The 12,903-nt window shown below is 48.1% G+C and overlaps 1 protein-coding gene across 2 annotated transcripts in view; it reads right to left on the bottom strand.

Annotated features, from left to right (window-relative positions):
* DROSHA (drosha ribonuclease III) overlaps positions 1 to 12,903 on the bottom strand; it is a 390,676-nt gene that overhangs the window by 122,612 nt on the left and 255,161 nt on the right. For both annotated transcript variants that reach the window (XM_075314852.1, XM_075314853.1), the window contains exon 21: positions 3,695 to 3,794. In XM_075314852.1, the coding sequence (XP_075170967.1) occupies positions 3,695 to 3,794 (100 nt within the window). The remainder of the gene's footprint in view (positions 1 to 3,694; positions 3,795 to 12,903) is intronic.

Genomic DNA, 12,903 nt, shown 5'->3' with positions numbered 1-12,903 from the left:
AGGGTTAATGCCCCCACCCCTCCTGCAGCCCAGAATATCAGCCCGCAGCTGCCCCGGGACTGTCGCATCCATTATGTGGCAGTCCCGGAGTGTCCCTGGCTCTTCCTCTTGCCGTGATGCAATGGTAATCAGGGTAATAATGAGTTAATGGCAGCGCATCGCCGACACTAAAGCCTGCTTTACACGTTACGATTCTGCATACGATATCGTATGCGATCGTAACCGCCCGCCCCCATCGTATGTGCGGCACGTTCAATTTGTTGAATGTGCCGCACAGACAATTCACTCCAATCACACGTACTTACCCGTCCAAACGACCTCGATGTGGGCGGCGAACGTCCACTTCCTGGAGTGGGAGGGACGTTCAGCGTCACATCGACGTCACGCGGCAGCCGGCCAATAGTAGCGGAGGGGCGGAGATGAGCGGGACGTAAACATCCCGCCCACCTCCTTCCTTCCGCATTGTCGGTGGGAGACGCAGACGGAGGTAAGCTGTCGTTCAATGTTCCCGGGGGGGCCACACACTGCGATGTGTGCTGCCTCGGGAACATTTCACAACCTGTCGTTCATTTTTTGAAGAATGAACGACGTGCATGCGATGAACGGATTTTCGTTCAATCGCAATTGCACGGAGGTTTTACACGCTACAATCATACTTACCATGCCGGATGTGCGTCAATTACGACGTGACCCCGCCGACACATCGTAAGATTTATTGTAGCGTGTAAAGCGGGCTTAAGTCCAGGCTTTAATCAGGTCAGCGTCTATGAGACAGCTGACATGATGAACCTGTAAGTAAAGTGAATAAACACACAGACCGAAAAATCCTTTATTTTAAATAAAGTACAAAAAAGCCCCTCTTTCACCACTTTATTATCCCCTCCCGAAACACACAGCTCCGGCATAATCCACCAAGGTCCTACTTCGCTTGCATCCAGCCGCGACTGACACTGTACTGAATACAGCCTCGCAACGAGACTACAGAGAGGTAATTACAGGTCATTTCCCACAGCCGGAACAACACATTACCGCTCGGGAGAAATGCAGCTTGTTGATTGATCTGTCGTCTGTCTATCTATCCCTCTATCTATTCTTCTTTCTGTCTATTTATCTATCTATCTACTATCTATCTCAGAAGGAAATCACTTTTTTTTTCTTTCAATGTGCTTTATTGCATTGAATGCATTAAAACACATGTACCAACCTGCGGCAACACCGCAGTAAAAATACCGTGGCAAACCGCATGCGGTTTGCCGCGGTTTTTTACCGCGGGTGCGGTAATCTTTCAGACCCTGTAGAATTTTCTTAAGAAAATTCCGTTTTCCAGTGCGCACAGGGCCTTATTCTGTTTATTAGTTTAGGTATATAAGCGGGTTTGGGGTCTACTTTCCTTAAAGGGTCTCTGTCAGCTTAAAATGACTGTTCAAACCAAGTATAGGCACCCGTGCATCATGGTGGGGATAATCATTTAAACACCTTGCCACTTACTTGTTTTCCCTCTTATCTCCACCCTCTCTTTTCTCTGACAGTTTTGGCTTCATAGAGGCAGAAAAGGGAGGAGATAGCAGGAAAACAAGCAGGTGGGAAAGTGTATGTAAAATGATTAGCTCCGCTATGAAGCACGGAGTGCCTGTACTTGGTTTTAACAGTTATCCTGTGCTGACAAAATCCTTTTAACCCCTTAATGACTTATAACATACTATGTCTTTTATAAGTCATTTCCCTGCCTTTGCAACTGCTAAATGCTGCTGTATCTCTGACAGCGGCATTTAACATGCACTGGCAGGATGGTGCACCTTTCTAACACCTCATGACAGCCATGGGTCTGCTGAAGACCAATGTGTCGGTCATCTCAGTACTCCTAGGAAAACCAGCCCATGGCCGGCATTCATAAGAGACTGAGATTTGTTGTGTCGGTCACCTCAGTACTCCTAGGAAAACCAGCCCTTGGCCGGCATTCATAGGAGACTGAGATTTCTTGTGTCGGGCACCTCAGTACTCCTAGGAAAACCAGCCCATGGCCGGCATTCATAGGAGACTGAGATTTCTTGTGTCGGTCACCTCAGTACTCCTAGGAAAACCAGCCCAAGGCCGGCATTCATAGGAGACTGAGATTTGTTGTGTCTGTCACCTCAGTAATCCTAGGAAAACCAGCCCATGGCCGGCATTCATAGGAGGCTGTGATTTCTTCTCTATACAGCAATGTTATGGCATTTCTGCATAGAGAGCAGGTGATCAGACCATTGCAGGTTCAAGGTCCCTAAGGGCACTATTCAATATGGTAAAAAGTAGATAAAAAAAATGTCCTAAAAACTTAAAAAAATATAAACAGTTAAAATCACCTCCATTTTTCCACATTAAAAAGCGAAACGATTTCTTAATTTTTAAATACACATATTTGGTATTGCTGCATTCATAAAAGTCTGAGCTATCAAAATATAATATAATTAATCGGATCAGTAAAAAGAGTAGCGACAAAAAAAATCAAAACGCTAGAATTGCACTTTTTTGGCTGCGGCAACAATAGAAAACAATGTAATAACATGCAAACAAAACATTGTATATATACCTCAAAATAACGTCAATAAAAACATTGGTTCATGGCGCAAAAAACAAGCCCTCACACAGCTCCATATGCCAAAAATTTTATTTATTTTTTTTTTTTTTACATGAGAGGCTATATAAAGGCTATGCAACTGTGGGAATACCTTTAAAACTGTTGCAAAGATATTTCAGGTCACTACCTAAAAAGATGTTTGCCAAGGAAGGTGTAAAGTTGTCAAGAGAGTAAATAGGGTACCTTAAGGCTGCGTGCCCACGATCAGGGTTCACAGCGTTTTGGATGCAGTGTGTTTTCCCTGCGTTCATAACGCTGCGCTGTATAGTATAAGCACAGTGGAAGGGATTTCTAGAAATGCCATGCCCACTGTGCTTGTTTTTCTAGCAGCGAAAACTGACCTGCAGTGCGGCTTCCCGAGCCACAGGATGTCAATTCTTTGCTGCGGAGACACAAGCGTTTCTTGCAGGGAGAACTCAAGCAAGAGACCGCAACTTCCCAAGACCGGATTGTGGGCACGAGAAGCTGAGGTCTTCTGCGGAGAAGACTCGCGAACCCGCGGCTCAAGTCCAGCCATGTCCAGGACGTAGCGGGTCATCATGTCCACATACCCTAATAAAACTAATGTTTAACACATATTACGATGTATTTCGTTTGTTTCTTTACTCCTTATTTCTATGTATATTCCTTTATGGTTTTGAAAGCTTCAGTCTGAATAGACAGGAATCTCTAGAAAACCTCTGCATGGACAGGTGTGTCCAAACTTTTGATTGGTACTGTATAAAAGTCATTGTTTTGTACGATCAACTGAATGGGCGATATTTTCTTACTTTAGCATCTGTGGTGCTTAGATTTATAAATCCTTTACTGCATTACTTTGCCAGAAAGCATCTCCAATGTAATGTAGAATAATCTATTTCTAAATAGAAACTGGGGATATTAAATATCGAGGATGGTGAAATGCCGAATTTCAAGAAGTAAATAGTGTTGAATGTAACAATAAGGTAGCAGCTGTTCTACAGGCCACATAATGGAATATGGAGAGCAAAAGAAAGCAATAGGGAAGGCTGGCAGAGAAAGCTCAGCATTAAAAGGATATTCTTTTTAAGAGATAACATCGGTTTAAGCTTTTCTTACCTTGGCCAACATAGCAAGATGCTGATTCTGAACAATGGCTGTGCGATAGGTAGCCAATCCTCCTTCTTCAAGGCTGGGAAATAGAAAGTACAGGTGGACGCTGCAAAAAAAGCAAAAGAAGAAAAATCAAAACTAGGAAAAAGGAAAAATGTCAGGATGTAATAATCAAATGGCTTCGTGCTGCAGATCAATAGGAATTAGTATTTATATGTGTCATGAAATATACATAGAGTGCAGCAAGAAATGATTCATTATTAATCCTTCATTTCAATACCCCTGTACTTAAATACACACAGATTGGAGCCAGTTGTCAAGACAGTGAAATGTAGATCAATATGTTATATCCGAAGCATAAAACCTGAGCCTTGTCAAAGGCTCCTCTGGAAGATTGCGCTCTATTGCTGGCTTCATAGCTTGACGAACACACTAAATTTTTTTTTTTATTAATACTTTATTATTAGTGATGAGTGAGCACTTCCATGCTCAGGTGCTCATAAGGAGCATTCGGACGCTTGGACGAGCGCGACTCAATTACAATGGAAGTCAATGGGAAACTCGACGATTTTTCCGAAAGATTTCCCAGGAAAATGCTAGCGTTCTCCATTGACTGCCGTTATGTTCTGGTCCTTTAGTCACGTCCATCCAAGCGTCAAGACGCCTTGTTACAAGTACCAAGCAACCGAGCATGGTAGTACTCACCCATTACTAATAATAATCATATACATATTATATAAACACATTGATCAGGCATAACATTAAAGCCACCCACTTCATATTATATATCATAGGTACTTTCTGTGCTCTGACCCACCTGAAAGGATCATGTGAAAGTACCAAGAGTTTAGTAGTAGACCTGGAAGTAGTGAGGCGAGGCTGCCACTGATTTTAGTTCTGGATTTTTAGTCCTCTTGTACAACCTATTCCTCTACAATTGTGGCAGCAGTCACAGCCATTAGAATTCTTAACTACTGTTGCCAATAAAGGGAATCTGTTAGCAGGATTTTGCTATGTAAGTTGAGGACAGCATGCTGTAGGGGTTAAAACACATAAAGCAACTGTGCTTCTCTTATCTGTGTGTGTGCTATTGTTTCCTTAAACTAATGGCTTTATTACCCTGTGATTAACATTAAACAACTAGAAACTTGTGTGCAAAGCAGCCCGACACTCGCCCTGCTGTGATTGACACCTCACATTCAATGCACAATCTCTATGGTGAGCCTGGTGTGGACCAGACAGCTCCCTGGGCTCAGCTACATGCTGAACACTCAATTCCTTTGATTATTTAAGAACGGCCAGGTAATCTATGTGATACACCATTGGATTCAGATGAAGTTGCAAAACCTGCTGTCAGATTCCCTTTAAATTTCAAGTGTTGTGAACAACCCCTGCATTTCTGCCGTTCTTTTTACTATGTAAATTGTGTGGTTATAATGACCTGGCATCATGATTTTCCAGGTCAGTATAAATACAGCGAAACCAAATCAGATTTATATTATATATAGTTGGCATAAAAATTATGGAAATTAAAAAAAATAAAGATAAAAAGAAGGGAATTTTGTTTACTTACCGTAAATTCCTTTTCTTCTAGCTCTAATTGGGAGACCCAGACAATTAGTTTTTTGACAATTGGGTGTATAGGCTATGCCTCCGGAGGCCGCACAAAGTACTACACTTAAGTGTTAGGCCCCTCCCCTTCTGCCAATACACCCCCCGTGCTCCCACGGGCTGCTCAGTTTTGGTGCAAAAGCAAGAAGGAGGAAAAAATAATTATAAACTGGATTAAAGTAACTTCAATCCGAAGGAAACTCGGAGAACTGAAACCATTCAACATGAACAACATGTGTACACAAAAAAACAGGGGCGGGTGCTGGTCTCCCAATTAGAGCTAGAAGAAAAGGAATTTACGGTAAGTAAACAAAATTCCCTTCTTCTTTTTCGCTCTATTGGGAGACCCAGACAATTGGGACGTCCAAAAGCAGTCCCTGGGTGGGTAAAATAATACCTCGTAAGAGAGCCGTAAAACGGCCCTTTCCTACAGGTGGGCAACCGCCGCCTGAAGGACTCGTCCACCTAGGCTGGCATCCGCCGCAGCATAGGTATGCACCTGATAGTGCTTCGTGAAAGTGTGCAGGCTCGACCAGGTAGCCGCCTGACACACCTGTTGAGCCGCAGCCTGGTGCCTCAAAGCCCAGGACGCTCCCACGGCTCTGGTAGAATGGGCCTTCAGCCCTGAGGGAACCGGAAGCCCAGCCGAACGGTAAGCTTCGATAATTGGCTCCTTGATCCACCGAGCCAGGGATGATTTGGAAGCCTGTGACCCTTTACGCTGGCCAGCGACAAGGACAAAGAGTGCATCCGAGCGGCGCAGGGGCGCCGTACGAGAAATGTAGAGTCTGAGTGCTCTCACCAGATCTAACAAGTGCAAATCCTTTTCACATTGGTGAACTGGATGAGGATAAAAAGAGGGTAAGGAAATATCCTGATTGAGATGAAAGGGGGATACCACCTTAGGGAGAAATTCCGGAACCGGACGTAGAACCACCTTGTCCTGGTGAAAAACCAGAAAAGGGGCTTTGCACGACAACGCTGCTAGCTCAGACACTCTCCGAAGAGAAGTGACTGCTACTAGAAAAACCACTTTCTGCGAAAGTCGTGAGAGAGAGATATCTCTCATTGGCTCGAATGGTGGTTTCTGAAGAACCATCAGCACCCTGTTTAGATCCCAGGGTTCTAACGGCCGCTTGTAAGGTGGAACGATGTGACAAACTCCCTGCAGGAACGTGCGTACCTGTGGAAGTCTAGCTAGGCGCTTCTGGAAAAACACAGAGAGCGCTGAAACTTGTCCCTTAAGGGAACCGAGCGACAAACCCTTTTCCAGTCCAGATTGAAGGAAGGACAGAAAAGTAGGTAATGCAAATGGCCAGGGAGAAAAACCCTGAGCAGAGCACCACGACAGGAAAATTTTCCACGTCCTGTGATAAATCTTGGCGGACGTTGGTTTCCTAGCCTGTCTCATAGTGGCAATGACTTCTTGAGATAACCCTGAAGACGCTAGGATCCAGGACTCAATGGCCACACAGTCAGGTTGAGGGCCGCAGAATTCAGATGGAAAAACGTCCCTTGAGACAGCAAGTCTGGTCGGTCTGGTAGTGCCCACGGTTGGCCGACCGTGAGATGCCACAGATCCGTGTACCACGACCTCCTCGGCCAGTCTGGAGCGACGAGGATGGTGCGGCGGCAGTCGGCCCTGATCTTGCGTAACACTCTGGGCAACAGTGCCAGCGGAGGAAACACATAAGGGAGCTGAAACTGCGACCAATCCTGAACTAAGGCGTCTGCCGCCAGAGCTCTGGGATCTTGAGACCGTGCCATGAACGTTGGTACCTTGTTGTTGTGCCGGGACGCCATGAGGTCGACGTCCGGCACCCCCCAGCGGCAACAGATCTCCTGAAACACGTCCGGGTGAAGGGACCATTCCCCTGCGTCCATGCCCTGGCGACTGAGATAATCTACTTCCCAGTTTTCCACGCCTGGGATGTGAACTGCGGATATGGTGGAGGCCGTGGCTTCCACCCACATCAAAATCCGCCGGACTTCCTGGAAGGCTTGTCGACTGCGTGTGCCGCCTTGGTGGTTGATGTATGCCACCGCTGTAGAATTGTCCGACTGAATTCGGATCTGCTTGCCTTCCAGCCACTGCTGGAACGCTTTCAGGGCAAGATACACTGCCCGAATTTCCAGAACATTGATCTGAAGCGAGGACTCTTTTGCCGGGTCCACGTACCCTGAGTCCTGTGGTGGAGAAAAAACCGCTCCCCACCCTGACAGACTTGCGTCCGTCGTGACTACTTCCCAGGATGGGGTAGGAAGGATTTCCCCTTCGACAATGAAGTGGGAAGAAGCCACCACCGAAGGGAAGCTTTGGTCGCCTGAGAGAGGGAGACGGTCCTGTCGAGGGACGTCGGCTTCCTGTCCCATTTGCGTAGGATGTCCCATTGAAGAGGACGCAGGTGAAACTGCGCGAAAGGGACTGCTTCCATTGCTGCCACCATCTTCCCCAGGAAGTGCATGAGGCGCCTCAAGGGGTGTGACTGGCCTTGAAGGAGAGATTGTACCCCTGTCTGTAGTGACCGCTGCTTGATCAGCGGAAGCTTCACTATCGCTGAGAGGGTATGAAACTCCATGCCAAGGTATGTGAGCGATTGGGCCGGTGTCAGATTTGACTTTGGAAAATTGATGATCCACCCGAAACTCTGGAGAGTCTCCAGGGTAGCGTCGAGGCTGTGTTGGCATGCCTCTAGAGAGGGTGCCTTGATCAACAGATCGTCCAAGTACGGGATCACCGAGTGACCCTGAGAATGGAGGACCGCTACTACAGTAGCCATAACCTTGGTGAAAACCCGTGGGGCTGTTGCCAGGCCGAATGGCAGTGCCACGAACTGCAGGTGTTCGTTTCCTATGGCGAAGCGCAAGAAGCGCTGGTGCTCTGGGGCAATCGGAACGTGGAGATAAGCATCTTTGATATCGATCGATGCAAGGAAATCTCCTTGGGACATTGAGGCGATGACGGAGCGAAGGGATTCCATCCGGAACCGCCTGGTCTTTACGTGTTTGTTGAGAAGTTTCAGGTCTAGGACAGGACGGAAAGACCCGTCCTTCTTTGGGACCACAAACAAGTTGGAGTAAAAACCGTGGCCCTGTTGATGAAGAGGAACAGGGACCACCACTCCTTCTGCCTTCAGAGTGCCCAGCGCCTGCAGAAGAGCCTCGGCTCTCTCGGGAGGCGGAGAAGACCTGAAGAATCGAGTCGGGGGACGAGAGATGAACTCTATCTTGTAACCGTGAGACAGAATGTCTCTCACCCAGCGGTCTTTTATTTGTGGCAGCCAGGCGTCGCAAAAGCGGGAGAGCCTGCCACCGACCGAGGATGCTACTAGAGGAGGTCGAAAGTCATGAGGAAGCCGCCTTGTTAGCGGTGCCTCCAATGATCTTTTTAGGACGTGACTTAGACCGCCATGCATCAGAGTTCCTTTGTTCTTTCTGAGACCTTTTGGATGAGGAGAATTGGGACCTGCCCGCGCCCCGAAAGGACCGAAACCTCGACTGCCCTCTCCTCTGTTGGGGAATGTTCTGTTTGGGCTGGGGTAAGGATGTATCCTTTCCCTTGGATTGTTTGATGATTTCATCCAGACGCTCGCCAAACAGCCCGTCGCCAGAATTGGCAAACTGGTTAAGCGCTTTTTGGAAGCAGAATCTGCCTTCCATTCCCGTAGCCACAAGGCCCTGCGGATTACCACCGAATTGGCGGTCGCCACCGCCGTACGGCTCACAGAGTCCAGGACAGCATTAATAGCGTAAGACGCAATTGCCGAGGTCTGGGTGGTAATGGATGCCACTTGTGGCGCGGCCGTGCATGTGGCTGCTTCAATTTGCGCTTGACCTGCTGAGATAGCTTGCAGCGCCCATACGGCTGCGAATGCTGTGGCAAAAGAAGCTCCGATAGCTTCATAGATGGATTTCAACCAGAGCTCCATCTGCCTGTCAGTGGCATCTTTGAGCGAGGCCCCATCTTCCACTGCAAGTATGGATCTAGCCGCCAGTCTGGAGATTGGAGGATCCACTTTGGGACATTGAGTCCAACCTTTAACCACGTCCGGGGGGAAAGGATAACGTGTATCCTTAAGGCGCTTAGAAAAACGCTTATCTGGACAAGCATGGTGATTCTGGATTGCCTCTCTGAAATCAGAGTGGTCTAGAAACATACTCTGTGTCCGCTTGGGAAACCTGAAACGAAAGTTCTCCTGCTGAGAAGCTGACTCCTCCGCCGGAGGGGCTGAGGGAGAAATATCCAGCAACTGATGGATGGACGCAATAAGATCATTTACTATGGCGTCCCCGTCTGGAGTATTAAGATTGAGAGCGCTCTCAGGATCAGAATCCTGATCAGCTGTCTCCGCATCATCAACCAAAGATTCCCCCCGCTGAGACCCTAAACAATATGATGTCGAGGGAAATTCTAAGCGAGCCCGCTTAGTCAATCTGGGGCTGGGGTCTAAGTCAGAACCTTCAGACTGGGATGTAGGAGATACCCCGGGAGGACATTGTTGGTCCAACTGAGGGGGGCCCGGGAACAACGATTCAACAGGGTCCCGTTGCTGAGATACCGGCCTGGACTGCAAGGCTTCTAGTATCTTAGCCATAGTCTCAGAGAGTTTAGCAAACTCAGTCCCCGTCACCTGGACAGTGCCAACAGGTGGCTCCCCCTGGGCCCCTCTTAGCATAGGCTCCGGCTGAAGAAGTGGCACAGGGGTCGAACACTGCACACAATGAGGGTCAGTGGAACCTGCCGGTAGTGGGGTCTTACAAGCGGCGCAGGCAGCATAATAAGCCTGTGTTTTGGCACCCCTGCCTTTTGTGGGCGCCATGCTATAGTTTTCCTTGAGTATATAGCCAGAATGCACTGTGCTCATACAGTGTAAAGTATATATGATACACAAATAATGTACCAATACCCTACAGCACCATGGGGCTAGCACCAACAGGTGCTGCTTACCAGCCGCCTAAAGTGGTTGTGAGGCCACCAGAGACCGTGTCTGGGTCTCCCAGGACTTGTCCCTCTTCTGCAGCGTCGGTGGAGCTGACAGGAATGGCTGCGGCGTCCTGACGAGATGAGGGAGCTGTGGGCGTGGCCGAGAAAGAGCGCGAACTGGTGCTCACACCGTGCACAGTGAGGGGGGTGGAGTATGTAAATCATACTCCAGCCCTCAGAGCTGCTCGCTCCGTGCAGCGTCCCGCCCTTCCCCCTGCCTGTCAGGGCTGAGGGCGGGAGAAAAGTAAACTAGGCCGCAAGGAAGCCGGGGACTCTAGTAATAAACGCGGCCGCCGTAAAAGCGCGGCCGGCGTGAAAGTCCCCGGCGAACTACAAGTCCCAGCCGCGCCGCAGTGTCCCATGGCAGCGGCGGTTAGTGCGGTAGCCCTTACATATAAACACACTCAGCGACGCTGAGTGTGTAATGGCACATATAGACCCGGTCAGCGCCGCGGTCCCCGGTGCACTAGCACACCCAGCAAAGCTGAGGTGATGCCGTGCGCGGTCCCCACAGGGATACAGAGTACCTCCAAGATGCAGGGCCATGTCCCTGAACGATACTCGGCTCCTATCCATCAGGCTCCACAGGAGTTGTGGATGGAGCACGGTCTCAGTGCCTGGAGACCGGTAAGATCCCACTTCACCCAGAGCCCAGAGGGGGATGGGGAAGGAAAGCAGCATGTGGGCTCCAGCCTCCGTACCCGCAATGGATACCTCAACCTTAACAACACCGCCGACAAGAGTGGGGTGAGAAGGGAGCATGCTGGGGGCCCTATATGGGCCCACTTTTCTTCCATCCGGCATAGTCAGCAGCTGCTGCTGACTAATCTGTGGAGCTGTGCTGTGCGTGTCTGACCTCCTTCGCACAAAGCAAAAAACTGAGCAGCCCGTGGGAGCACGGGGGGTGTATTGGCAGAAGGGGAGGGGCCTAACACTTTTAAGTGTAGTACTTTGTGCGGCCTCCGGAGGCATAGCCTATACACCCAATTGTCAAAAAACTAATTGTCTGGGTCTCCCAATAGAGCGAAAAAGAAAAAAAAAATTGATTGTTTTGCCATTTTCCAAGACCTGAAACAATTTCATTTTTCAGACTAGCCTTCTTTCTCCCACAGTCCAGTCCCATGAGGAGCAAGTTATGATACTTAATGCTAACTGCAATACAGTAGTGGCAGAGCAGTTTATGTTCCAGTATCTCTTCTGTGACACCGAGCCAGATAGGCTTGCCTTTGCTTCCTATGCTTATCAGTGCAGAGTTTAAAGATAAAAAATGGCATTCTTCGTACAATATTGGAAATAAATATAAAAAAAATAGCTTACTGATGGGCCAACAATGAACACATATTTAATCCTGGACTACGATTTTCATCAGGTAAATATTTTTAGGCCAGGCTCATTTGGCCTGGAATTTCAGTGTTAAAGAGTGGTGGCAGGAGTAAGATATATTTAATCACACCAAAGTGGGTTCCTGGCGGCTTCTCCTCGCCCACTAACAGTGACAGACAGACCTTTGCCTTTAATTCCAGGACAGTGGGTGGGGAGAAGCCACTGGGACCCCACCTGCCCAACTAATCTACAATATGACTCAATCCCCATCGGCTATTAACATATTTTTTTAATTTAATTTCAATTTGCATATTAATTAGTATACAAACGTCTAGAATGGGTATTGTGCAGGTCTGAGTGGACCTGGACTGAAAAAGTCTGGATCCGTGTGGTTTCAAAGTTGCCCGGGTGTCGGACCCAGGCCTGGGATTCTGGGTGTATGATCCGGATCTGGCACTCGAGAAAATAAAAAATAATAAAAGAAAAAAATAAAGAAAATTAGAATGCTCCGGCCCGGCTGTACACTGCTCCTGTGGCCTCCGTGGGCCACTCATTTCATATGCATGGCTCATTCCCCGCCCACCGGCCGTCCTGGCCTCTGTGATTGGTTGCAGTCAGACACACCCCCAGCCTGTGTGATGCCGTCTGCCTGCAGTCATTGCAGCTCATTTTTCTCTGGAGATCACAGCGAGCGGTCCTGTTCTATGGCGCTCGCTGTGAGATTCAGATGTAGCAGAGCTTCGTGTGGATTACTTCGGACCTGCAGGGAGTTGGGGGTTAAATAAGTGGTGAAAGAGGGTGTTTTTTTGTATTTTATTCCAAATAAATTATTTTTTTGGTGTCTGTATTTGTTTACTTTCATTTACAGATTAATGATGCGGGTGTTACAGAAGCTTTCTATTGTTAACCTCGAGTTTAGTAGCAGCTGTTATTACCCCAATTGCCACCGCATCAGGGCATTCGGGAAGAACCGGTAAAGCGCCGGGCTTGTCACATCTAATGGATGTGGCAATTTTGGGTGGCTGGAGACTGATATTTTTAGGCTGGGTCTCTCCAGCCTGAGAATACCAGCCCCCATATGTGGGGCTTTATCTTTGCTGTGTATCAAAATTGGGGGGGACCAAAAGTTGTCATTTTTAAATTATTTATTTAAATTATATAAACCCCCCCCCCAAAAAAAAAACCGCAAGTGGTTCCTCTTCTTTTTATACAAAGCCAAGATAAGTGCCAGGGCTGGGGCTGTAGCCTTTATCTGTGCTGGGTATCAGAATACCGGGGGGACCCTGCACCAATTGTT

The sequence above is a fragment of the Anomaloglossus baeobatrachus genome, chromosome 6, assembly GCF_048569485.1.
Source record: "Anomaloglossus baeobatrachus isolate aAnoBae1 chromosome 6, aAnoBae1.hap1, whole genome shotgun sequence".
NCBI lineage: Eukaryota > Metazoa > Chordata > Amphibia > Anura > Aromobatidae > Anomaloglossus > Anomaloglossus baeobatrachus.
This window is presented reverse-complemented; position numbering and strand designations above follow the sequence as displayed.